The sequence below is a fragment of the Oryzias latipes genome, chromosome 1 (genome assembly GCF_002234675.1).
Source record: "Oryzias latipes chromosome 1, ASM223467v1".
In the NCBI taxonomy this organism is placed as follows: Eukaryota; Metazoa; Chordata; class Actinopteri; order Beloniformes; family Adrianichthyidae; genus Oryzias; species Oryzias latipes.
The window spans coordinates 32,720,642-32,745,389 of record NC_019859.2 but is presented as its reverse complement, the minus strand read 5'-3'; the positions used below and the strand labels follow the sequence as shown (position 1 = coordinate 32,745,389).

At 41.9% G+C, this 24,748-nt stretch overlaps 1 protein-coding gene across 2 annotated transcripts; it reads right to left on the bottom strand.

The window, feature by feature from the left end:
* Positions 1-19,059: 19,059 nt before the first annotated feature.
* Positions 19,060-24,206, bottom strand: LOC111948309. 2 transcript variants are annotated; one of them, XM_023960706.1, is made up of 5 exons: positions 23,492-24,206; positions 21,975-22,152; positions 21,737-21,875; positions 21,467-21,576; positions 19,060-19,638 (listed from the first exon to the last, which is right to left on the bottom strand). In XM_023960706.1, the coding sequence occupies exons 2-5, from the start codon at positions 22,131-22,133 to the stop codon at positions 19,351-19,353; spliced, it is 696 nt and encodes a 231-aa protein (XP_023816474.1). In that variant the 5' UTR covers positions 22,134-22,152; positions 23,492-24,206; the 3' UTR covers positions 19,060-19,350. The 2 variants fall into 2 exon arrangements, with proteins under 2 accessions (XP_023816474.1, XP_023816469.1); XM_023960701.1 differs by having other exon boundaries at positions 21,737-21,884; positions 23,492-24,205.
* Positions 24,207-24,748: the final 542 nt, after the last annotated feature.

The window sequence follows — 24,748 nt, the reverse complement described above, 5'->3', positions numbered from 1 at the left end:
CATCGATGGCACTCATGTCACCAAGCACACAAAGTGACGGTGAAGCTGTGATTGAAACCTTAAGCCAGACTGATAGATCGGCACATACCTGCTGCCAGAGAGCCCGGACAGGCGTGCAGAACCATAGTGCATGCATGTAATTGTCGGGTAGATTACTGTCACAGTGCTGACAAATGTCTGAGTTACTGAGACCCATCTTGAACATCCTCTGTCCAGTGTAGTAAATTCTGTGAAGAGTTTTGAAATGGATTAGCTGCAGATTTGGATTTTTTGTCATTTTAAAGGTGTTTAGACAAAGTTCTGACCAAAAACTTTCATCTGTGCTGATGCTCAAATCCGCATCCCATTTTGTTGTCGGAAGTGAAATATTGTTATCTAAATTACATAAAAGTTTGTATATTTTGGAGAGAGTTTTATTCATTGAGAAATTGATCAGAGTGGTAAGTACATCTGGTAGCTTTAAATCGTTGTCTCTGTATTTAAACTTTTTAGTAATAATTGATTTAAGTTGCTGATATTCCAAGAAGTTATATATTCCATGTTTGTCTTGAAGTTCCTGGGGAGTTATGAATCTTCTATTAATAATTATGTGCTCTAGTTGTTTTATGCCCCCTGCTTGCCAAGCTGGGAAGTGGATAATTTTTTTGTTTATGAGGATGTCTGGGTTGTTCCAGATGGGTGTCATTTTGCACGGTTGAATTGATGATTTTGATATTTTGAGAAATTCCCACCAGGCTGTTAAAGTGGCATTTATATTAATACTTTTGAAACAATCCTGTTTTTTAACTATTTGACTAATAAATGGAAGATCTGACAGGTTGATCTTTCCACATAACGCCTGTTCCAAGTCTAACCATGAGTTGGTTTCTGGATTATTTTTTAACCATTTTAAGATGTATTGTAATCTATTTGCAAGAAAGTAATTGTGGAAGTTAGGTAATTCTAATCCTCCACAGCTTTTTGCAGATTTTAAAGTTTTTAGACTAATTCTTGCAGGTTTATTGTTCCATAGAAAGCTTGATATGGATGAGTCTAATGTTTTGAACCATTTTAATGGCGGTTGTGTGGGAATCATTGAGAAGAGATAATTAACTTTGGGTAAGATTTTCATTTTAACCGTGGCTACCTTGCCCATAAGGGACAAAGGCAGGTTGGTCCAGCGTGTTAGATCGTCCTGTATGTTTTTCAGTAATGGGGTGTAGTTTAGCTGCACCAGTTCTGATATTTTGGGGGAAAAATAAATACCTAGATATTTTATATTGCCTGATTTAACTGGTATTGTGAGTCCTTGCTCCGCATTACTGTTCAGTGGTAATAAAACAGATTTATTCCAATTAATGGAATAGTCTGATATAGAAGAGAATTCATTAATGATTGTTGCCGTTTCATTTACAGAATGTATATTACTTAAAAACAGTAATATGTCATCTGCATAGAGACTAATTTTATGATGGCTGTGTTTGGTTTTAATTCCTTTAATACTCTCATTCTGTCTTATTGCTGCAGCTAGAGGCTCGATAAATATTGCAAAAAGAGAGGGGGAGAGTGGGCAACCCTGTCTAGTTCCTCTTCCAAGAAAAAACCTGTTGGAAGTCTGTTTATTAGTTCTAACTGATGCATTGGGGTTGTGATATAATATTTTGATCCAATTGATGAATGATTCTCCAAACCCAAACTTATGGAGGGCAGCAATGAGGAACTTCCAATTTACTCTATCAAAGGCTTTTTCAGCATCCAGTGATAGTATAGTCATTTCCTGGTTTTTGATGGTGGCAAAGTCTATTATGTTAATGAGTCTGCGGACATTGTCATCCGAGTGTCTGCCTTTGATGAATCCAGTTTGATCAAAGTCAATAATGTGAGGAGTGACTTTTTCTATTCTCTGTGCTAGTGCTTTGCAGATAATTTTTACATCTGCATTAATTAAAGAAATGGGGCGATAGCTTGAAGGACTCGTGGGGTCTTTGTCTGGTTTTAGAAGAAGGATAATGTTGGCAGAGTTCATGTTAGGTGGTAGAGATTGGCTTTCATTGATAAATTTTACCGTTTTATAAAACGTTGGTGCCAGTTGTTCCCAGAATTCCTTATAAAACTCTGCAGGAAAGCCGTCAGGCCCTGGTGCTTTACCATTAGGCATAAGTAACAGAGCTTCATGAAGCTCAGACAACGAGAGCGGAGAGTCTAAATTTGTGATTTGATCTTCGTTTAACTTGGGCAGGTTTATATTGTTGAGAAATGAGTTGATGCTTTGTTCTGATGGATTGATCTGTGGAGTGTATAAGTTTTGATAAAAGTCTTTAAACGCATTATTAATTTTTACCGGGTCATGGGTGACATTCCCTGTTTGGTCCATAATCGAAGTGATTGTTGATTTTTCTTTATTAATTTTAAGCTGATTAGCTAGAAATTTGCCAGATTTATTTGAGTTTTCATATCTTTCCAGTCGAAGCCTTTGTATCTGGAATTGTGTTTGTTTATTGATGATGTCATTTAACTGCAGCTTTAAATTTTTCAGGTCCCCCAGTATGTGTTCCTGTGCAGAAGCAGCATAAGCAGTCTCCAGAGTTTTTATTTTATTTCCTAATTCTAATAAATCTGCTTTCTCCTTGCGTTTTTTATGCGTTGAATAAGAGATGATTTTCCCTCTCATGACTGCTTTTGCTGCTTCCCAAAGAATACTTGGTGATATTTCAGAAGTATCGTTGAATTCTAAGAAGGTTGCCCACTCTTTTTTAAAGAATTCAATAAATTCCTGGTCTTTTAACAGAGACGTATTAAACCTCCAGGTTGAACCCGAGGGTCTGGGTACTTCCCTTGAAATAGTAACAGAAACTGGTGCATGGTCACTGATAATAATTGGATGAATGTTGGAACTTTTAATTTCTTTCAAAAGGGAGTTACTGACTAATAAATAATCTAAACAAGATTGTGAATGGTGAACTGGAGAAAAAAAGGTGAACCCCTTAGTGCTTGGATGACATGAGCGCCACGCGTCGCAGAGACCCAGATCATTCATGTACTGCTTTAGAATACTTGCAGACTGCCATGTACGCTGGTTTGCTGCTGTGCTGAGTCTGTCAAGTTCAGGGTCCAAAACAAGGTTGACGTCTCCTCCTATAATGATTGTGGAGTCAGAGTGAACTGAGAGTGAGGTGAAGAATCTGTGAAAGAAGGAAGAGTCGTCAAAATTAGGACCGTATACACTCGCTATACAAAAGTCCTTGTTCTGAATGGATATATTAATGATTACAAATCTGCCTTCTGGGTCAGTAACTGTATCCTTATGAGTAAATGTAACATTTTTATTAATCAAAACTGCAACCCCTCTTTGTTTGGAGTTGAAACTGGCAGAATACATAGCTGGATACTGGGAACAGCACAGGAGATGACCAGCTGATAAAGATAAATGGGTCTCCTGCAGCAGAGCTATATCTGCTTTAAGATCATTCAGGTGATTTAACACTTTCAATCTCTTTGGCCCAGAACCAAGTCCACGCACATTCCAGCTAACGGTGTTAAGACTGTTCATAGCTGTTCTAACCGGGAGAGTGCAAGGCTAAATAGTGCGTGTGCCCGTCCATGTGCGCGTGCCCGCTGTGCGTACCTGCTACACTGACAAGCGCTATGCGTTGTGGGTGAACGTGTCTTGGCTATGAGCTGCATGTTGCGTGCGTCCTGTGTGAGCCTAAGTGAGGTTTTTGCAGTTTATTAACGTGTGTGTGCGGGATCGCGTGTGCATGCTCTTATGCGCGCTAGTATGCGCGCGCGCCCGTTCCGTGCATAAATAAATACTCACCGTGGTTGCGTTGACTTTACCTGATTCACATATGAGGACATGGGAAGGGGGGGGGGGACAAGAGAAAAGAGAGAGGGAAAGAGAAAGAACAAAAAACAAAAACAACGAAACAACAACAGAAACATGAATGTGAGAGAAAGAAAAAACACTTTTCCTGAGAGGTGTGGATTATTGATGATCCGATTATTTCCTAGTTAAATAAGTTTGCGGGTTTCTTCTGGGCAGCGCAGATGTCAGTGCGCCTCTGAAAGCCTTCAGCACAGCCAGGGTGTTACCTCTGGGTCCCGGAACAGCTTGCCATTCACAAAAAGTTTATCAACGGCAACCACCGCGCGGGCTCCAGCAGACAGGTGCTTCCTCCTCAGCGGGAAGAGGATTTTCCGCCGGCGGAGGATCTCGCCTGGAAACTGATCATTCACGCTGTAATGTGTGTCTTTCAGCTCTCGCCCTCTGCTTTTTACCTGCTCCTTTTGTTTATAATGTTCAAATTTAGCAACAATAGGACGGGGACGCTGATTGATTTTTCCTCCGAGCCGGTGAACCCTGTGGAAGGAGATCTTCTGGACTTCTTCCTTGGGGAGTTTCAGGTGGACCTCTATAAAGGACTTAACAATGTTCTCCGGGACTTCCCCTGCCTCTTCTGGAATCCCTGCGAACACTAGATTGTCCCTCATGCTCCTCGCCTGAAGATCCAGGAGGGTTTCTTTGATGGATCGGTTTTCCTCAGAGAGACGGGCGGTGTCGTGGCCCAAGGTCTTGACGGTCTCTCTGAGGGCCTGGTTCTCCGCTGCGAGCTCCTGCACCTGCTGTTGGCTGAACTCCAGAGACTCTCGCAGACCTTGGAATTCCTTATGGAGGATCTCCAGCAGATTTAAACGGCAATCAAGGCTGGAGAGCCTTTTATCAATTGAATCCAGGATATCACTCATGTTGCTGCCTGGGGAGGAGGCAGCCCCCGGGGAGTCTTCGGGACGGTTGCGTTTGGTGGACGGAGTGGCGGTGTTGGATTTTTTCATGAGGCAGGTATTGAAACACTCGTCGATGTAATTCTCCAGATCCTCCAGGTCCTCCAGGTCATCCAGGCTGGCAAATGCTTGACAAACTTTTTCAGATTTCTATTTTTTAAACTTTCTGGATTATTTAAATATGGCGGTGTAATTAAATAAATCAAAAATGTTTGTTCACAACTTACGCGCCGCCAAGTAAACTCACCACACTCCTCTCGTCGGCTCTCGCGATACTACAGCATCACGTGCTCTCCAGCAAGTGCTCTCCCCTCAGCTCTTCAGCAGAGTTTTTCAGCAGTTGGTGATTGCCTGGATATTCTGCCACATGGCGCGAGTCTCTGCTGTTGTGGAAGTCGATTCTCAGATGACTTTGCTTCTCTGATAGCTTGGGACAGTTTGTCTGCTGTCTTTAATGCTACGGTCACGTGAACAACTTCGCCGTGTGATGGGGAGGCATTATCAGAATCTTCAAGCTTAGCTGTTCACGGCCATCAGTCATGTGGGGATGACGCAATTACAAAATTGGGCCAAGGCTAGGCGACCACAGGGCAGGGCAGCCGGATTGCTGGTGAACAGCAGCTCTGACCGGACGGCGTATACATGTCTTTGGACGGCGGCCATCCATTGAACTGTGGTGTGCCCCAGGGATTAATCCTGGGATCAACCCTGGGACCCCTTTTTTTCAACCTCTACATGCTGCCATTACGTCAGTTAATTTGCAGTAATAACAATCTTATCACAACTATGCAGACGATACTCAGATCTATGTGTCAGCAGGTGATGTTATTGCATCCAACAGATCAGTGCTTGGAGGAAAAACAACAATCACGTCAGTAAAATCAGTAACATCAGCAACATTTTACCATCTAAAAACATTGCCAAAATGAAAAACAGTGTCAAAACCAGACCTGGAGATAATTATTCATGCATTTATTCTTTAGTAGTTTAGATTACTGTAACGGCCTGCTCACTGGCCTCACCCAACGAGTTCTAAAACAGCTTCAGTACATCCAGAACACTGCTGCTCGAGTCCTGACTTGAACCAGGAACTACCATCACATCAGTCATGTGCACAGAACTCTGCACTGGCTTCCTATAGCTCAAATAGATTTTAAAGCAGCTCTGCTTGTTTACAAATCTCTATGGCCTTGCACCAAAGTGCATCTCTGACATGTTAGCGCCATATGAACCATCTCAGACTCTGAGGACCTCAGGGACTGGCCTTGTGCATGTGCCCTAAGCAAGGGGAATCAGAGTTTCAGCCTTTTGCAGCTAAAAGCTGGAACAGTCTCCCTGAGGTTGTGAGAAAGGACTCAACTGTGCTAAGGTTCAAATTCAGACTCAAATCAATCTATGGTGATTTTAATGCATTTTCCTGTTCTGAAGCACCTTGAATGAATTTGTGTACAAATTGTGCTATACAAATAAACTTGCCTTGCCATATCAAGTGTCACCCCCGACCGGTAGCTGCCCGATAGCCCCGGAACAATGTTACCCACGCACTTGCACATTCTCATTGCAGCACACAAAACAAAATTACATGCTACTTCTACACACCATCATACTACATACATATGTCGCCAGGCCTTTTGGTGTGTACATGTGTGTGTGTGCTTTTCAGAAGCCTCCACCGCACCACCTGACTTCACCTCCTGCAGGAGATGATTGCAGCCTCCTTCCCTCCTCCAGTTATTAGGCTGGGCGGGAAGAGTGCAAGCCTCAAGCATCCCTTGTTCCAGTGGCAGCTGAATATCTGGGAGGAATCCATTTTGTCACCTTGCCCGTGCTGTTTGACTTGGCATTAGAAGCCTGTGAAAACTGCCTGGTTTTCCTTCTTGCGTGTGATCTTTTTTTTTTGGTTATGTTTAGTGTCTTGGTGATGTCCTGCTAGTTTAAAGTCCCACTTTGGTTTTGTTATTTATTGCATTAGTGCCTGAGCGTTAAAGTTTGTTACCTTCTTTTCACTTTGCAGCTGTCACTTTAATAAACGGTTGCACTTGTAGCGCTTTCTTAGCTGGCTCTTACCATTAAAAGATTTGTTCGACTCATGGAGACCAGAGTGTGTGGATAGAAGACGCAACACAGGGATAAAGCAATCAATTGACTGTATTAAAACAAAGAAAGCAAAAAACAAAACAATAAGTTGAGACAGTGGAGAAAGGAGTGTCCAGGGATCCACAAGGATATTTTTCAGTCTTTGGTTTTCAAAGTTCTTTTCCTTTGGGTATGGAGTCTTTTGCAAAGTTCCTTTTTCATAGGTTCTTAATTCAAGGTCTCATTGAGAGGTCGTGGGTAGCTCGCCATGCACCATTCCTGTATGGTGCAGATCAAAAAGTTGTTCCAATAGGGATAGAAGTGGGGGTGAAAAAAAAAACCTGACCTAAAGAAGGTCAAACAAATTATAGATTAGACACATTACAAGACATACTATTTACAAGACATTATTTACAACATATATTATTTACATCAAGTACAGTAGTCAACTGTATGCCATAATTGTAAGAAAAATAATAATCAAATAAGGTCCTAACAAAATTTGTAGAAACCTACTTTCAAATTCCAGGCCTATAAATCAATGGGTTGCAATGGGTTCCAATGTTTCAAAAATAAAGTGCACTTTTAATCATATTTAGCTTTAGCATTAATCAATTCAGTTTAGCATTAATCAAAGGAAGAAAACAATGAATGAAATTAATGAATAAATTAAAAACCAAAATGGCCAACCAGGCATAAACACAAAAACAAGTTGAAAAGTCCTAAAACGGACAGAAACTGAAAACAATTATTAACTGAAATATTTCCAATTTCAAGAGAGAGAAAAAAACTGATCAAAAATCTGTATGTAGCCACAATAGCATTGCATTTCTGTGAGGTAGAAAGCCTTTAAAATACTAATGTACTGCTATGTGTGTGACCCGATCGCATAAACTCACCGAAGAGTAGTTAGTTCAAGGTGTGGTTGTTCAAAGAACTAGTCCCGTAAGATGTTACAGAGGTTTGTTTAAAGCTTAGATAGCAGACAGCTATAGGAGATTCAGCCAGCCACAGCAGATCAGCAACAGCCAGAGCATGGATGACAGGAAGTGGCTATGTGACCCTGATGTTAATATAGGGAACTAGCCCCACCAAGATAAGAGCGCCAAGGTGTTCCAAATCTGGTAATGCAAGTGGGGCACTGATCCGGGTTACACGCTCCCTCCCCGTTCACGTGTACGTCCCTGCACGTGTTGTCTTGTGGAGTCTCCCCGTCCCCCTGAAGGGCGAATAAAAATGCAGAGCTCAAACCTTGCAGAAGTGTTTGGATGCTTTTCAGAAGTGGTTTCCCTGGATGTGCATATTGAAGGCAATCTGGTTGGGTTCTGGTCCGTAGTGTCCGCCTGAGAGTTGGCTGTTCAGGACTGAGAGGTTCGGACACAGACGGTGAGGGGAGTTCGGCATGGGTTGCAGATTGAGGTATCGGATCCAAAATCGGAGTGATGGCATCTGGTATCCCAACAGGCTCAATTGGTTCTGGTTGAGGCTCTGGTTTCATAATTTCTACAGCCACAGGTTCTTCTTTGAGTTCTGTCACTTCCTCTTCTGTGCTGGTCTGTACAATTGATTCAGGTGACAGTGCGGCAACAGCGGGTATTGAGACAGCAGGTGACTCGACTGCTGGCAAGTTTTCAGCAGGTAAGGTGGTTTCTGGTGGCTCAAACCTGACATCTGGTTGCTGGATGGCAGGTGTGTCTAGAGTTGTGGAGCTTACTGGTTCAGATGAGAATTGAATGTGCACGTCATCATCCAAAGGGTCTTCTTTGATGGTAGGTGTAGGTGCAAATACAGAGGGTGCTCTGGTACGCTGCTTGGGGAGTTTCTCTTGAGGTGAGGGTAGGAATCCACAAGGCAGTAAAAGATCCCTGTGTAAGGTACGGAGGGGTTTGGGCTGGTTTTCCGGTCGGACTGTGTAAACAGGGAGGTTTTCTGCTTTCTTTACAACGATGTATACCATTGACTCCCACTTGTCAGCCAATTTGTGTTTACCCCTCTGGCGCACATTTCTGACGAGGACCCTCTCTCCAATGTCCAGATCTGCAGTCACAACATGTTGGTCAAATCGAGTTTTGTTTTGCATGATTTTAGCGGCGTTCTCAATTGCTAATTGTTGGTTTTCATCCAGGGGTGATCTCAGCTCCTGGACATACTCCCTGTAGGAGGGTGATCAGTCCTCCTTCAAGGGCAAGCCAAAAGCCAAGTCCACAGGCAACCGAGGTTGATGGCCAAACATCAGTTCGTAGGGAGGGGATACTGTAACGTCGTTTTTAGTACAATTGTACGCATGGACAAGGGGCTTAACAAAGTCTTTCCAGTGTTGTTTCTCTTGTGTGGACAAGGTTCCGAGCATGTCTAATAGTGTCCGGTTGAACCTTTCCACTGGGTTGCCTCTTGGGTGATAGGGCGTTGTTCTTACTTTATGAATTCCTGCCACTGCGCAGAGTTCACGGATGGTTCGGCTTTCAAAATCTGTGCCTTGGTCACTGTGAACCTTCTCCGGGATGCCGTAGTGAACAAAGAAGTTGTCCAACAGACACTTGGCAATGGTACAGGCCTTCTGGTTAGGAGTGGGCACAGCGACAGCATACTTTGTAAAATTGTCTGTGATTACAAGGATGTCCTTCGTCTTTCCATCCGGTTCGAGGGAGAGGAAATCCATGCAGACCAGTTCCAGTGGATGAGTTGTTTTGATGTTTGATTTGATTTTGATTTGAAATGGTTTATTTCAAGCAATCAAATAGAAGTAATACACAAAAGCAATATAATCATCAGTTATACATTCCTACAGTAACTAATCAAACTTAGGATAATTAGACATAATTAATAAAAATTGCTTGAAAGGGAGTGGAAAGAAGCGAACTTATATAATCCCACCCCGTTATACTATAACCATTTTATTACATGATTTATCAATATCCGGTTCCTAGGTTTTATCAGACAGAATTAAGAATCATAAGGTATCAATAAAGCACATGCCAAAGATGAATTACTTAAGTACTACGTCAAGAATAACTTTAGAAATCAACATGGCAAATGCAGCATCTGAAATATATGCAAATTATGTTACTTTTAAAAGTCATTCATATGCTTTAAAACATAATACTATATCAGTAAAATAGACACAACACTGTTTCAGGAATTTTCATAGCAAAATTTCATCAAGTATCAAAAGTTAAAAACATGTGCAAAGTTATGCTACATTAGGAAAGATTTTTGAATCAATTTATCAATTTTAGGAGCTGTTGAAGTAATATCATCAAAAGTCAATCAATTTAACAATTTTCAATAAGTGTGATTAATCATTTGTTTTACTTTTTTAAATATTTTTTGTATTTTCTTTTTTTTTTTTTTATAATAAGGTAATGCTGTAAGGGAAAATAAAAAGGGTCCATAATCTGTAGATTGTCCAAGGTTGGTAATTCTTCTTTTACTGATAACAGCCGTTCTTCTGGGTTTAAATAGTCAATAGTTCTCTTCGATGTTATGTCTGCAGACATTAGATTCAGGTCCATATGCTTCTTCAGCTGATATCAGCTGCGGTGAAAGTTGAGGTCAAGTTGTCTGCAGGTCAGAACTCTCTGCTGTTATTCAGGTGATGTCAGACGATGGAGAAAGTGAGGAATCCAGGTGTCATATTTCTTGAAATTATTTGGCTCTTTGATTTATTACTTCACGTTGTTTCAGACAACCGTGATCAAACACTTCTCAAAGTCCTTCATGGTGTTCACGACCAGAACCTTGGCCAGATCCAGTGGACCGAGTAGTTTGACGTAGATCCTGCAGCCTTTAACCCAAGTGTTCTCAATCTGCTTACGCTTCCTGAGAAGCCGTGCATGTTTTGAGATTTTAGCATTCCCTCTGGTCAGATGGTCGTTCAGATAAACAGCAGATCCTCTGAGATTGATTCATCAGAGCTAGCTTGTGTTTGTGATTCACAAACCTGATGAGGATCGCTGGTTTATCCGTCTCCTTTCTCCTGGGGAGCAGGTGGCAGGTCTCGATGGTATTGAGATCCAGGGAAATCCCTTTAGATGTGAGAAATGAATGTATTTGCTGTTCCAGCGACTCTGCACCGATCTCCGTATTAGCACTGCTAGCTACGCTGGCGCTAGCATTAGCAGCGCTAGCTCCAGCTGCATTCAGCTTCGCTCGAGGCTTGATTGGTACTCCAGTGAGAATGACATTATTCATCCTTACTTGCTGTTCCACATCGTCCAGTCTTTTCTCCAGAATCTCGACCCGGTTTTCTCGCTGCTCGTTTTGAGGCCGAAATCTTCGGAACTCTTCCATCATCTCCCAGAGTGGCGTTAGTTTAGCCGACACTTGATCCATAAAACTTTTCAGCGTTTCTTGAATAATGTCAAGAGATTTTTTGAGCTCTTCATATTCCTGGGGTTTCTTCGGGGGCATGGTCAGCTCTCTTTTTGGAGAAAATCGACTTCTTAAGTAATTTGAAGATAGTATCCGTAGAGAGCCGCGACCACGCGTCTTGCCTTACCCCGGAAGCGGAAGTCACTAGGGGTGCGGCCCTTTCCATAAGTGACTTCCGCTTGACACGTCTTTCACAGGTTTTTATCTTATTTACAACAGCTGCTGTCATCCAGGGCCAGTAAAAACGGGAACAGACTAGGTCTAGCGTCCTTTCAATCCCGAGATGGGCCATGTTGTCATGAAGATGGTATAGCACCACAGCTCTGAACTCCTCCGGTAGCACCAGCTGGTAGGTGATGTTTCTTCTGATCTGTCGTCTTCTTACGAAAAGGGAGGAGCTCCATTTTGTTTACTTCTCTTAGAAGGAAAGGCAGGTCAGGGAGTTGATCTTTTACAGCTGGTGGTGGCGTGAGTCCGTGTTCAAGCTGGGCAATGACATGTTGGATTGTAGGGTCAGCACCCTGTTTAGCCGCAAGATCAGATGTGGAAATCCGGGGTAGTGCAGTGGTCGTGAACTGAACATCATTTGTAAACCCATCAGGCAAACTGTTTGCATTATGGGAAATGGACAACACAAGAGCTTGGTCTGGATTTGGTAGAGTATTCAAAATTATATGATGGTCACATATGGCTCTGGTGATGGCTTGATCAATGCTAGACTGGTCACTGTTGACATGATGTTGGGTGAACCTCTGAATTCGTTCTAGCTCTTTGTTGGAGACAGGATCTTCAGAGGGTTCACCGTGTGGTCGACGGGACAGTCCATCAGCATCTGTGTTCTGTTTTCCAGCTCTGTACTCAATTTTAAAATCAAAAGTGGACAAAGTAGACAACCATCTATAACTGGTGGCATCAAGCTTTGCACTTGTGAGCAGGTAAGTGAGGGGATTACTGTCCTTAACTACCTTGAATGATGCTCTGTACAGGTAGTCATTTAATTTTTCTGATATTGCCCACTTGAGGGCAAGGAATTCCAACTTGTGCGCTGGGTATCTTGATTCACTTTTGGTGAGGCCTCTATTGGCATAGGCCACCACTCTGTTCTTCCCCTCATGCTCCTGATAAAGGACTGCACCCAGGGCGGTGGAACATGCGTCTGTTTGGAGCAGATAGGGCTTCTGAGGGTCCGCAAATGCCAGGACAGGAGCAGAGGTGAGCTTCTGGATGATAGTGTCGAAAGCTTGTTGACTAGTTGTCTGTCCAACGACCTCCAAATGGTTCTTTTGGATTGTGGTATTCTTGTTTCTTGATCAGGGGTTTCTGTTTCTTTTGCGAAGGTGGGTATCCTGCAGTGAGGTCATGCAAAGGCTTAACAATAAATGAATAGCCTTTCACAAATCTCCTGTAGTAACCAATGAAACCAAGGAAAGAATGTAGCTCCTTTAGGGTTTTGGGAACTGGCCAGCTGGTGAGTGCTGAAATTTTTTCTGGGTCTGTTCTTACGCCGTCTTGGGAAACTATATGACCCAGATATTTGACAGAGGTCTGGAAGAAGATGCATTTATCAATTAAGAGTTTAAGACCATACTCCTTTGGTTTGTTTAAAACTCTCATCAATCTCTCTTCGTGTTCTTCGAGGGTTGGAGCAAAAACAATAATATCATCAATGAAAACAAGTACCTCGCTCAGGTTCAGTTCCCCCATGCACTTTTCCATCAGGCGTTGAATGTACTTGGGGCGTTGGTAATGCCTTGGGGCATGCGATTTAATTTCCCAGAACCCGAGGGGGATCACAAAAGCTGTTTTTTCCTTGTCCTCTTCTTCCATCTCTATCTGGTAATACCCAGACTTTAGATCCAAAACAGTGAACCATTTTGACCCAGAGAGGGCAGTAAATTTGTTCTCCAACTTTGGCAGAGCATATGCATCTTTTATGGTTTGTGAATTTAGTTTTCTGTAGTCAATACAGAGGCGAACACCTTCATCCTTTTTACGCACAACAACAATTGGAGATGCGAATGGTGAGGTGGATTCTCTGATAATTCCGGATCCTAGCAGATCTTGTCCTCCAAAAAGGTTTTTTCCACTGCGGCCTCCGGGCGCGCCTCGTGGGAGCCATACCGGAGCACATTTTCTCCAGGAGCTGCGGCACCGGTCCCGTCGCCTGACGCCTCCGCTATCCCTTCGTTCTCCGCCGCAGGAGTGAAGCGCCGCCGGCTGTTACGTAATGCGGTAACCCGGCGCTCGGGCGAGCCCCTCCGGGGTTTGGAGAAAATCTCGCCCGGTCATCATCCTCTGCCAGATCTTCCTCCTAAGCCTCACCCGGTATTGCTGTCTGTCGGGCATTCTGCTGCCTTGCAAAACCTGGCTGTCAGGTATGGGAGCCCCGCACCGGATCCGGGATCAGCGCCCCGTCCAGTTCTCATCCTGGGAGACTCTATGATCCGGCACACACTCCATCTCAGGGGCATCAGTAAAGGACATCCACAATCATCTCACCAGTAAACCCCCCACTGCCTAAACCACCATAATCCACGCAGGTACCAATGACATTAAATTCCATCAATCTGAGACTTTGAAAGCGGACTTCATCCACCTCATTCATCACATCCAGCAGTTAAATTTACATTGCATTATATCTGGACCACTACCTTCACCCCGTTACAGAGACACAAAATTCTCCCGAATCAGTCAGCTCCATATCTGGTTAAAAAGTTACTGCCACTCCCTAAATAACCATTACGTTGACAATTTCACCGCATTCAACAATAGACCAAACCCTTTCAAACCAGACGGCTTACATCCAAACCATAAAGGCTCCCATCTGCTTGGGCTGAACATAGAACTCACCATCCTCTCCTGCACTGCTCCTTCGAGCTGACGGTTCGACAAAAGCACACACATTACCTCCATATCCTTTATTCCAGTACACATCACGAGCAGAGATCACAAACGTTCACATTCAAAGTCAACCATTCCTACTGTCGGATATCTCCGTCCTATTCACATAGCACCAAATACAGAAATAAAATTAACAGAAAAATCACTGGTTTCACCTGTCACACTGAACATGGCTGTTTTTAACATCAGATCTCTTGCTAACAAGTCTTTTATAATTAATGATCTGATTATTGACTGTGATTTGAACTGTTATTTTTTAACTGAAACCTGGCTTGGTACTGATGCTCCAGCTATTCTCATTGAGGCTTCTCCACCTAATTTTATTTTTTTATTCTCTGTAAGGGAAGGTAAAAGAGGTGGTGGAACAGCATCAATTGCTCAACAAGGTTTAAAAACGGAAACCTTTACATCAACTGATTATCATTCATTTGAGCATCATTTCTTCATGTTCAGCAACCCACCTATTTTAGCAGTGATGACTGTTTATAGAACACCAAGTCCTCCCTCCGGTTTTTTACAAGAGTTTTTAGCTGTCATTCTACTGAGACACAATAGGATTTTAATAACTGGAGATTTTAATATTCATGTTGATAACATGAATGACCCTTTTGCCTCTGAGTTTTTAAATCTTTTAAATAGTATGGATTTTACCCAGTATGTGGCACAGCCGACTCACAACAGAGGACACACCCTGGACTTGGTCATCACCTACACCTGTCTGCTGGTGTGTCCTCTGTTGTTGACTTGGCTGTGTCAGACCATTACTGTGTGTTTTTTAAGTTGACTGGTTCTATCCAGCAAGAGGCCTCAGTGAGAACGGTGACGAAGCGATATATAACTCCTGAAGGGCAGAACATTTTATTGACATTTTAAAACAAAGTCCTGCTCAGATTTTACCTTTGTCCTGCGATTCTCTGACTGATGATTTTAACGACAGACTAAAGTTTGCCATTCATACAGCCGCTCCAATGAAAACAAAAATCTTGAAACAGAATCCAAAGACGCCTTGGAGAAACGGTGCTATTTTAAATCTGAAGAGAATTTGTAGGAGAGCGGAGAGAAAATTTAGAAAAACTAATTTAACAGTCGACTATGACTTTTTAAAGGATCAACTAAAAACGTACAACCACGCTGTTAAACAGGCAAGGACACTTTATTTTTCAAATCTCATCACAAACAATAAAAACAACCCCCGGTCCAATACTTTTTAATTTAAATATGTTTCCTCTTGGGGATGTCATCAGGAGACACGGCGTTGACTTTCACAGTTATGCTGATGATACACAGCTTTACATCGCCGTGTCTCCTGATGACCTTGAACTTAACACTCTTTTAAACTGCATTTTAGATAAAAAGTCGTGGATGGCAGAAAACTTCTTACAGCTCAACCAGGACAAAACTGAAGTTTTTAATCATTGGTCCTGAAGACAAGAGAGAGATGATTTTACCCAAACTTAGGAATTTTAAATCTTCTCAATGTGTGAGAAACCTGGGCGTTCTTTTTGACTCTGAGCTGAATTTTATTCCCCACATCAGAAACGTTGTGAGAACAGGATTTTACCATCTTAAGAACATTGCCAGAGTTCGCCCGTTCCTCTCTCTTGCCAGCACAGAGGTGCTAACGCATGCTTTATTTTTAGTCGTTTAGATTATTGTATTGCCCTGCTCTCTGGTTTACCGAAAAAGTCGATCTCAAATCTAAAATGATTGCAGAAAACTGCGGCACGGGTTCTGACGAGGACCAGAGGGCGGGAACACATTGCACCTATTTTAAAATCGCTGCATTGGCTCCCTGTGCGTTCCAGGATTGATTTTAAAGTTCTTTTATTGGTTTATAAATGTTTTTATGGTCTTGGGCCTTCTTATTTAAATGATATTATTTTAAAATACGAGCCCTCGCGGACCCTGAGGTCCTCTGGCAATGACCTCTTGGTTGTCCCTAAGGTGAGGACCAAAACACACGGTGAGGCTTCGTTCTGCCATTACGGCCCTCGCCTGTGGAACGGCCTGCCAGAGAGCCTCAGGGCCGCAGAGACCGTAGAGGTTTTTAAGAAGAGGCTCAAGACCCACCTTTTTAGTCTGGCTTTTACATGACTTTGATCATTTCCTATGTCTTTTTATTTTTTATCTATTTATTAATTAATTAATTTATTTACGTATTTATTCATTTATTTATTTGTAAGGACTATTAATATCTCCGTTTTTAATATGCTTTTCTTTTTATTGTTATTTTACCAATGATACGTAGGTTATGTTTTAATCAGTTTACGTATTTTATTTTTTAATTACTAAAATTGTTAAATCTTTTTTTACTTTTTATCTTTTTTCTATTTTTATTGTTGTTATTTTATGATACTTTTTTTTCTGATGTTTTTAACTCCAGTGTTTCCTCTTGGGAATCCATTTTTCTGGGGCACCACCAGCTTGACCTGTAGGGGGTGCTGTTGCTGCAGTGCCCGTTCTCGTTAGGCGGGCTGGGGTCCCGCTCTGTGGTCTAATAGCCATGGAGTGGGCCCTGGGCTGCTCTGTGCTGTGCGAGGCTGTGGTAGTGACCCCTGTGGTCGGGCTGGGTCTTGGAAAGAATGGATCCCCATCATATCGTTTTCTCACAGCAGTACCAAGCTTCAGCTATTGTGACATCGGCAGGAAGTTGGATGCCATGGCTGGACTCATGTCTTACCACAACAGGCGGGTAACATGGCCGGTGTTGTAGCAAGTTAACGAGACAGCTTTTAACTATGAGCCCACTGGGTAAAGAGCCAGACTGGGGATGCTCAAGGAGAACCGTTTTTTCGCCTTGCAACCCTTTGACCAGATGTCCATCCAGAACTGTGGTTTGACCTGCCTGGATGATGTGTGGCTGCCCTGACAGTAGTGTGACAGAGGCAGTCTGGTCGCCTTTACTGTGGTTGAAACGGTGTTGGAGGATATAGTAGACAGCAACATAACCAGGTGCAGTTGACTGAGATTTGTCTTCTTTATTTAGATGCTTTGAGTAAGCAACGTCAAGGGTGTTGGTACCAACAAGGATCTGTTGTGGGGACTGATTGTGATCTGGTACAACTAGTGCCAGTGTATACACATTAATGGCAGAACCAAAGAGGTCAGGTGGGAAAGTCAAGTTTAATTCGATGTACCCCAAGTATGGTACAGCTTGTCCATTTGCTCCTTCAATCTCCAACAGGTCTGTGATGGGATAAATTTCAAGGTCTGAAAGGTAAGTGTTGTAAAAGGAGTGAGGGACAGTTAAACACTTGTGATCCAGAATCAAGGAGACGGTTAAACAGGTGTCCATTTATTGCAATCTGGCCAGTACTTTTGGCTCCAATAAGACCTCTTGGCAGGTGTGGCATCCTCTTCTTGGGACTTTTGTTGTGAGCAGCTCCTGAGTGTCCCACCACAGGAGCAGAATCTAGTTTAAATGCTTGTATTTGACATCCCATGCTTCTTGTTTTTGGCGTAGGCACATTTTCTTTTGCTGGATGAACATTGGGTTGGATCGGTTGCTGCAGGTGGAAGAGACATGACCATCTTCACCACAGTTTAAACAGTACCATAGCTTTGGCCTGTTGGCGGGCAGTGTTACAGGATTGCTGGGTTTGTGTTGACGCGTTGTGAGTTGGGAGTCAGATGTGGGTTTTCTGGATAGGAGCTGTGACATCTGTTGCTGAAGTTTCTTTAGTTGTAGCTTCATCTCCTTCAGCTCTTCATTTGCATGAGTGCTGTGGTCACAGGAACAAGTGCTCTGCGACTGTATGTTGACTCTCTGTCTGGATGTGCCAATATGTTGCTTCATGAGAGACTCTTTGGCAGTCTGTCTGTCTTCTTCTGTTTGAAGTTGGAGCAGCAACTCAGGGAATGGTGGAGGGTTGTCGTTGCGTTGCTCCAGCTGTAGCTTGGTTATTAAAGCATTGTCCCAACAGCCACGACAGAACTGCATCAGGAGATGTTTGTCCACTTCATGTGCTGAAATTCCACCCTGTCTGACAATAGAGCAGATGGTGTGTTGCAGTCTTTGAAGGTATGAGGAGGACCTTTCACCAGAGTTTTGAAGGGTGTTCAGGAACTGGGCAAATAGCTCTTCCCCGTCTTGAACCGTTCCAAAGGCTGAGTCAAGCACACTCAGGAAAACAGAGGGCAATGCGTCTGGGTTCAGACCTTTTACCACGTCAGCAGCAGGTGACATCAGGCTATCTATGATTCTCCGAGTGACACTGAGTGCTGAAAAACTTCGATCTGCAAGGAGAAGATTGATTTGAGATCGCCAGGATCTCAAATCGCTCTTTCTCTGGACTTCTTCCAGAGAAAGAGCGAAGACGCAGCGAAGTGGCTGTGAGCTCTGCGTTTTTGATGACATGCTCAACAACAACTTTCTGGACTGCTGGTGGGTTTAATTGATTTGTTGACAAGGAGATGCGTTGTGATGTTCTACTTTGACGAGGACATGGCCCCTGCAGACCAGTGTTTAAAGTGGGTAAACTGGGTTAAGGTGGGGAGGATGCTGGCATTGACCGGGCTGCCACTGCAAAAATTGACCGTCTAAATACAAGAAATTTAGACTTATTTTTAGATTATATTGTCTTAAAACAAGTGAAATTATCTGCCAGTGGGGTAAGATAATTTCACTTGATAAGATATCTTAAAATAAGAAAAAATATCTTGGCTTTTAGAAAGAGAGAAACAACTCAAAATTAGTAGTAAAATACTCATTTCAAGCACTATTTTTTAGGTAAAAAAGTCTCAAAACTAGTTTATAAATTCTTCTTTGACAGTTGTTTATTACTCACTTTGAGTAAAAAGACCCTAAAACTAGATAACCGTAAGAAGATATGCTTTTAATTCAAGAGTTATTATACTAGAATTAAGACTTATTGCTAGCTGAATTAAAGCTAGTATTGTGTAATTACTAGCTTTTGTAGCTCAAACCAAGACAAGAAAAATACAAGCATACAGGATTAGTATACTTAACAATATTTATTTATATTGCTTTTTTCAAAATTGCTTTGAATACACTGTTAACATAGAATACTTCTGCTTCTACAAATACAAAGAACTGCTTGAAGCATTTCAACATAAAATTTAACATAGGTTTACAGCTAAATCTTAATGAACGCTGATGCAGGCCATACTAGTAAATAATCTGAGGTTAAGAGAAATAAGAAAAAGAGTGTCTCTGGTTAATATCACCAAACAAGGCATTCATTTCTCACCGTGAGAGCTCTACCACTCAGTAAAAACGTTTCACTCTGCCAAAACTTTTTTTATGAACTTGTGGTGTCCCGCTCGTGAATATTGTCCTTCAATATTTCTGTCTGACTGACAAAGTAGGGTTGCCACAAACTTGGGATGGGTAAGATGGAAGGTGTAGTGGTAAGCCAACAGATAAAACAACCTATGGCCAAGATCTTCTTTGGCAAAGGTGGTGATGGGAGTTTCTCCACTTGCCACGAGACAGCAGGACCCATCAAAGAGCAACACCGGGCTGGAGAAAGATCTCTTCTCCAGGTATTTGGCAGGATCATCTGTTGGCTAAAGATAAAAATAATTAGGGTAAAACAGTTTATGTTGTAACTTTTACTAAAAATGTTTTGTTAGTAATAATGAAACATCACTAGGGTCGTATTTGCCATTTTGAAAATTAATATAATTTTTGTAGATGCTTGTATTTAGGCTTTTTTGACAACTATCATCCCTGTGCCAAAGAAACCATCACCATCCTGCTTCAATGACTACCGCCCCATAGCACTAACGCCCATCATCATGAAGTGCTTTGAAAGGCTAGTCATGTCACACATCAAGTCCACTCTTCCCCCCACCCTGGACCCCTTCCAGTTTGCATACCGACCCAAACGATCGACAGAGGACGCCATTTGTTCTGCTCTCCATCCAGCTCTCACCCACTTAGACAAAAAGGACGCATATGTGAGAATGCTGTTCATAGACTTCAGCTCCGCATTTAACACAATAATACCACAGCAACTCATTTGCAAACTGGACAAGCTGGGTGTTAACACCCCCATCTGCAACTGGCTACTGGACTTCCTCAGCCAAAGACCACAAACAGTACGAGCCGGCAACAACACCTCAAATACAATCATTCTCAACACCGGGGCACCCCAAGGCTGTGTGCTTAGTCCGCTGCTCTTCACCCTGCTGACACATGACTGCACAACAACCCACAGCACAAACCACCTTGTGAAATTTGCAGACGACACAACCCTGGTGGGTCTCATCACCAAGGGCGATGAGACCAACTACAGGGAAGAGGTGGATCTGCTGACAAAATGGTGCAGAGACAATAACCTCCTGCTAAATGTCGGCAAGACAAAGGAGATTGTTGTCAACTTTCAGAGGGGCCACACTCAACACCTGCCACTGATCATTGATGGTACTGCTGTGGAGAGAGTGAGCAGCACAAAATTCCTGGGGGTTCACATCAGTGAGGACCTCTCCTGGACCGCCCACACCACATCATTGGCAAAGAAAGGACAACAACGTCTCTACTTCCTGCGGAAACTAAAAAGATCAGGTGCTTCACCAGCCATCATGACCACATTCTACAGAGGAACCATCGAGAGCATCCTCTCCAGCTGCATCACTGTGTGGGGGGGCAGCTGTACACACAGCAACAGGAAAGCCCTGCAGCGCATAGTCAACACAGCCAGGAGAATCATTGGAACACCACTCCTCTCCCTGCAGGACTTATACATCACCCGCCTCACCCGAAAAACACTAACAATAATCAAGGATGCACACCACCCTGCACACAACCTGTTCAGCCTTCTGCCCTCAGGGAGGAGGTACAGGAGCCTCTGCTCCCGGACCACTAGACTCAGAAACAGTTTCACACACCAGGCCATCAGGATGCTAAACACCCTCTCCCCTCTCCACCTACCCACCACCCATATCCCCCCATGAACAGTGCTCAAACGAACCCCCCCCCCCCCCCCCCGCTGCCTTGAGACACTGCCTTAAGTGCACTCGCACTTTTATGGCAAATTGCCTATGTTGTATATTGTAAATTGTATCTTTTTCTTTCTTTTTACTTATTTATTTTATTCTAAACGTATACTTTGTTTTTATTTTTCTTCTACTGAACAGACACGAAAGAGTAAGAAACGGATTTTCGATTCATTGTATGTGATGCACATGTGAAGAATTGACAATAAAGTTGACTTTGACTTTTTAGGTGTCATTAACACCATTTTGCATATCTAGTGGCAGAAAAAAAAACAGAAATAAATGCTGGGATCCTCACATTATTCCTTCCAGTCTCTACCCACAGTTATTACAGACCATCAGAGACAAACAAAAATCAAGCACAAAATCAAAGTTTCAAATGGGAACAAAAACTCACCTCTAGAACATGCAGCAATGCTTCACTAGCATGTGCCAGTTTCTTAAGGGGTGAAGTTGGAGATGGGAAAAGCGTTGGGAGTGCTCTGAAGAGTGCAACGTTGTGTTCAACTAAAATAGAACAATATAATAGAATAACTCAGTTATTAACTTCATTTTCAGCTTAATGTTGAGTTTACATTAAATTGAATATCAGTTTGCATAATAACAACGCAATTCTGACCAACACCTCTGAAAACATTATGCAAAAAAAGACAGTAAAATGAGTTACCTCCACTTAAGTTCATGGGAGGCTTCAACACTTTTTTCCAAACTCTGTAAAACTGCACTAGTGAGCAGAAGTCTTCCCATCTGTCCTGTACTTGACATCTGAATTTGCCGTTTCCCATATCCTGGATCCACCGCAGCTCCTCCATCACATAAAACACAAGTAACATACAAAAATGCCTCCTTAGTAAAGATGGGCGGTGGGGGGAACAACCAATCAAAAACACAAGTAAATTGCTTACATGATGAAGCTCCTTGAAACATGGATATGCCTCCAGAATCTTTGTAGGTCTATCATCTTCTTTTAGGACATCACTTTCAATGAAGGCTTTTCTTGACTGAAATCCGAGGTCAAGGATCTGGCAGACAGCATCTTGGTTTGGTTTTGGTTCTCTATACATCTATCGAGGCTATCCGTTTCTGCCAAAATGAAAAATAAAAATCAGTGAAGATATCAGACATATTCTGAATTATACAATGGGTTTTAGCCGACATGAACTGTTATACTTCCATTATTTATTAGAGCAACATAAATGAGAAAGCATCTTACACTGCTGTATATAAAAGCTTGTTTACAATGTAAATGTAAACAACAATAGCTGTAATGTCTCAATATCAACAATATCAATATCCAATGGTATAAGGATAATTAAGGTAGGTCAAAAAAATAAGAAAAGGTAAAGCATTTTAAGTGATCACATAGAGGGCATAATTTTATTCCTGAAGGAAACAGCAAAACAACAACATATTTGCGATCTGAATCAAAGATACGAGTTCTTAGTGTCATAACCTTCTCATAACTTGTCTAATCCAAGTAAGGGAGGTATCATTGCAAAGCTAGTCAGAGAACTACATGAATTAAGGTTGATATCAAATCCATTTTTACTTCATTATCAACAAATAATAAGTAATTACGAATATAACCAAAAAGATTGTACAGTTCAATTAAGCTAAACAGATGCTGTGAGGCAGAGTAAACACTGAAATCTTCTTCATGGCATATATGTTTATAAAATGATCCATTTTTAGCTGACCAAAAAAACCTTTGGAAACAGATATCCTATTTACACTATTTTCCTTTTACATTTTAACTTTTCAAGTTAATAAATAAGAGAGATTCCAGACTCGTTTCCTGGGTTTGAACTATCATGTGGCTCTATGTGTAAAAATACTTTGAAGTACTTTCAAAAGTCATTATTGATTTTTATAAATAAATAAAACAATAATAAAACTGCTGTTTTATTTATTTATTATTTTATACCACAATCCAATAGTATTTCATTAAGCTACGTTTGCTCCTTTATGTTTGTAGACATTGGTTGCAGCCTATCAGTTTACTCAAAACCTGTCACATGACCTCATGTCCCAGCATTCACTTCTTGGACGGAGCCTTGCAAACGGGGGGAACAGCACCTGCTCGCTTTTGATTACTGATTAAATTTCCGGGAGGTGAAGATAACTACAACAAAAAATATTAGCCTGCATGTATAGTACGCACTGATCTAGTGACGCTCATTCATAAAACGGAGAAAACACTGCAGCCTCGCGTTCCTCTAAATGGAAGAAATTCTGGTGGCTAAGCTAGGTCATACGAACATGCCTAGAAGAGACGGAATGCCGCTCTGCTACTGGCTGCCTCGTCACACTTGTCGACTAGCTTGGATACCTAGCTGTCATTAGGCTTCGGGGAACAATATTTGTTCACATTGAGTGAAGTAATAATATTTAATAAAATAAAAATAGTCTCAGAAAAACTTACCGAACAGGCTATCAGAAGGGTCTGGTTCAAAGTGGCTGCTGCTTTTCCCTCTCTTTCCAACCGTCAGGACAGGCGCAACCAAATGACTTGAGGGGGGTGGGGGTGAGAGGGTTACCGCAAAACATGTACCTTTGTCCACAAAGTTGTATGATGTAATTAGAAGATATTATACACACTACTTTAAAACTCACCTCTATTATTGTTGTATGGTAATACTAGGGAAAATAAATTTTGTGTTATTTATGAAACCCTCCCGTCCCCCCATTCCCTTCTTAGCTGGTATTGACCGCAGGAGGAAAAGGAGTACCGTATGTTCATGTTATTTCAGACTTTGAGATAGTCCAGATTGTTTTTGCACCCGTTTTACCAATGCAGAGCGTATTAAGACTTACAAATCTGATTGAACAGCATCTGAAACGATTTAAGCCATTGTTTCCTTAGAAAACTGTAATTCCTAAGCAACACTGCCTTTGCATCTCCCTGTTAAAATTATTTATCTTGGTTGTTTAGACATATGTGTATTATGTTTGAGTCAAAGCACATTTTTTAAACAATGGTCATCTAAACTAAACTTCAGAAATGTCTGTTAATCACTTGTCAACCATAATCAGCTTTTTGAATGCTGTCAAAATGATATCAGCACAGAGCATCCCATATATTTTTACATGAGAAGGAGTTGGGCCTTGTCTCAGAAATAATTAATTTGGAACACATTACAGGAAAGATTGGAAGGTTTTGTGACAGTTGTGTTCTGTTACTGATTTGCACAAGGGTTATCCCTTTTTCTATCTATCTTAGATGACCCCCCCCCCCCTTCCATTGACATGTTCTCCCTACCATGACAAAGGTGGAAAGATTTCATGTTATCCATGGACACCAGTGAAGATCAAAAATCATTGAAGAAAAAAGGTTCAGAGCACTGTCTAGTGGGTCTAGATGACCCAACTCCTAATGTTAAAGTGCCTAGGATAGCACAAGGGTTACAGAACAGGTATAGCAATATTACTTTTCTTAACAGCTTTGTTGCTGTTGCAGTGTTCAAGTCCACATGTTACTAGGTCTTGAAACAAGTCTTTACAGCTAAAAGTGGTCACAAAATAAAAATTCAAGCCTCTGCGAGTAATTTATCTTGTTGTACATGTAAAATGACTAATTTTAGCCTTTATAAAACTAAGTAAGAAATAAAAGACTAATAATCTTGTAACAAGATTAATAATCTAATGAATTCTTCTCTTGCATAGTAAATTATTCTTAAAA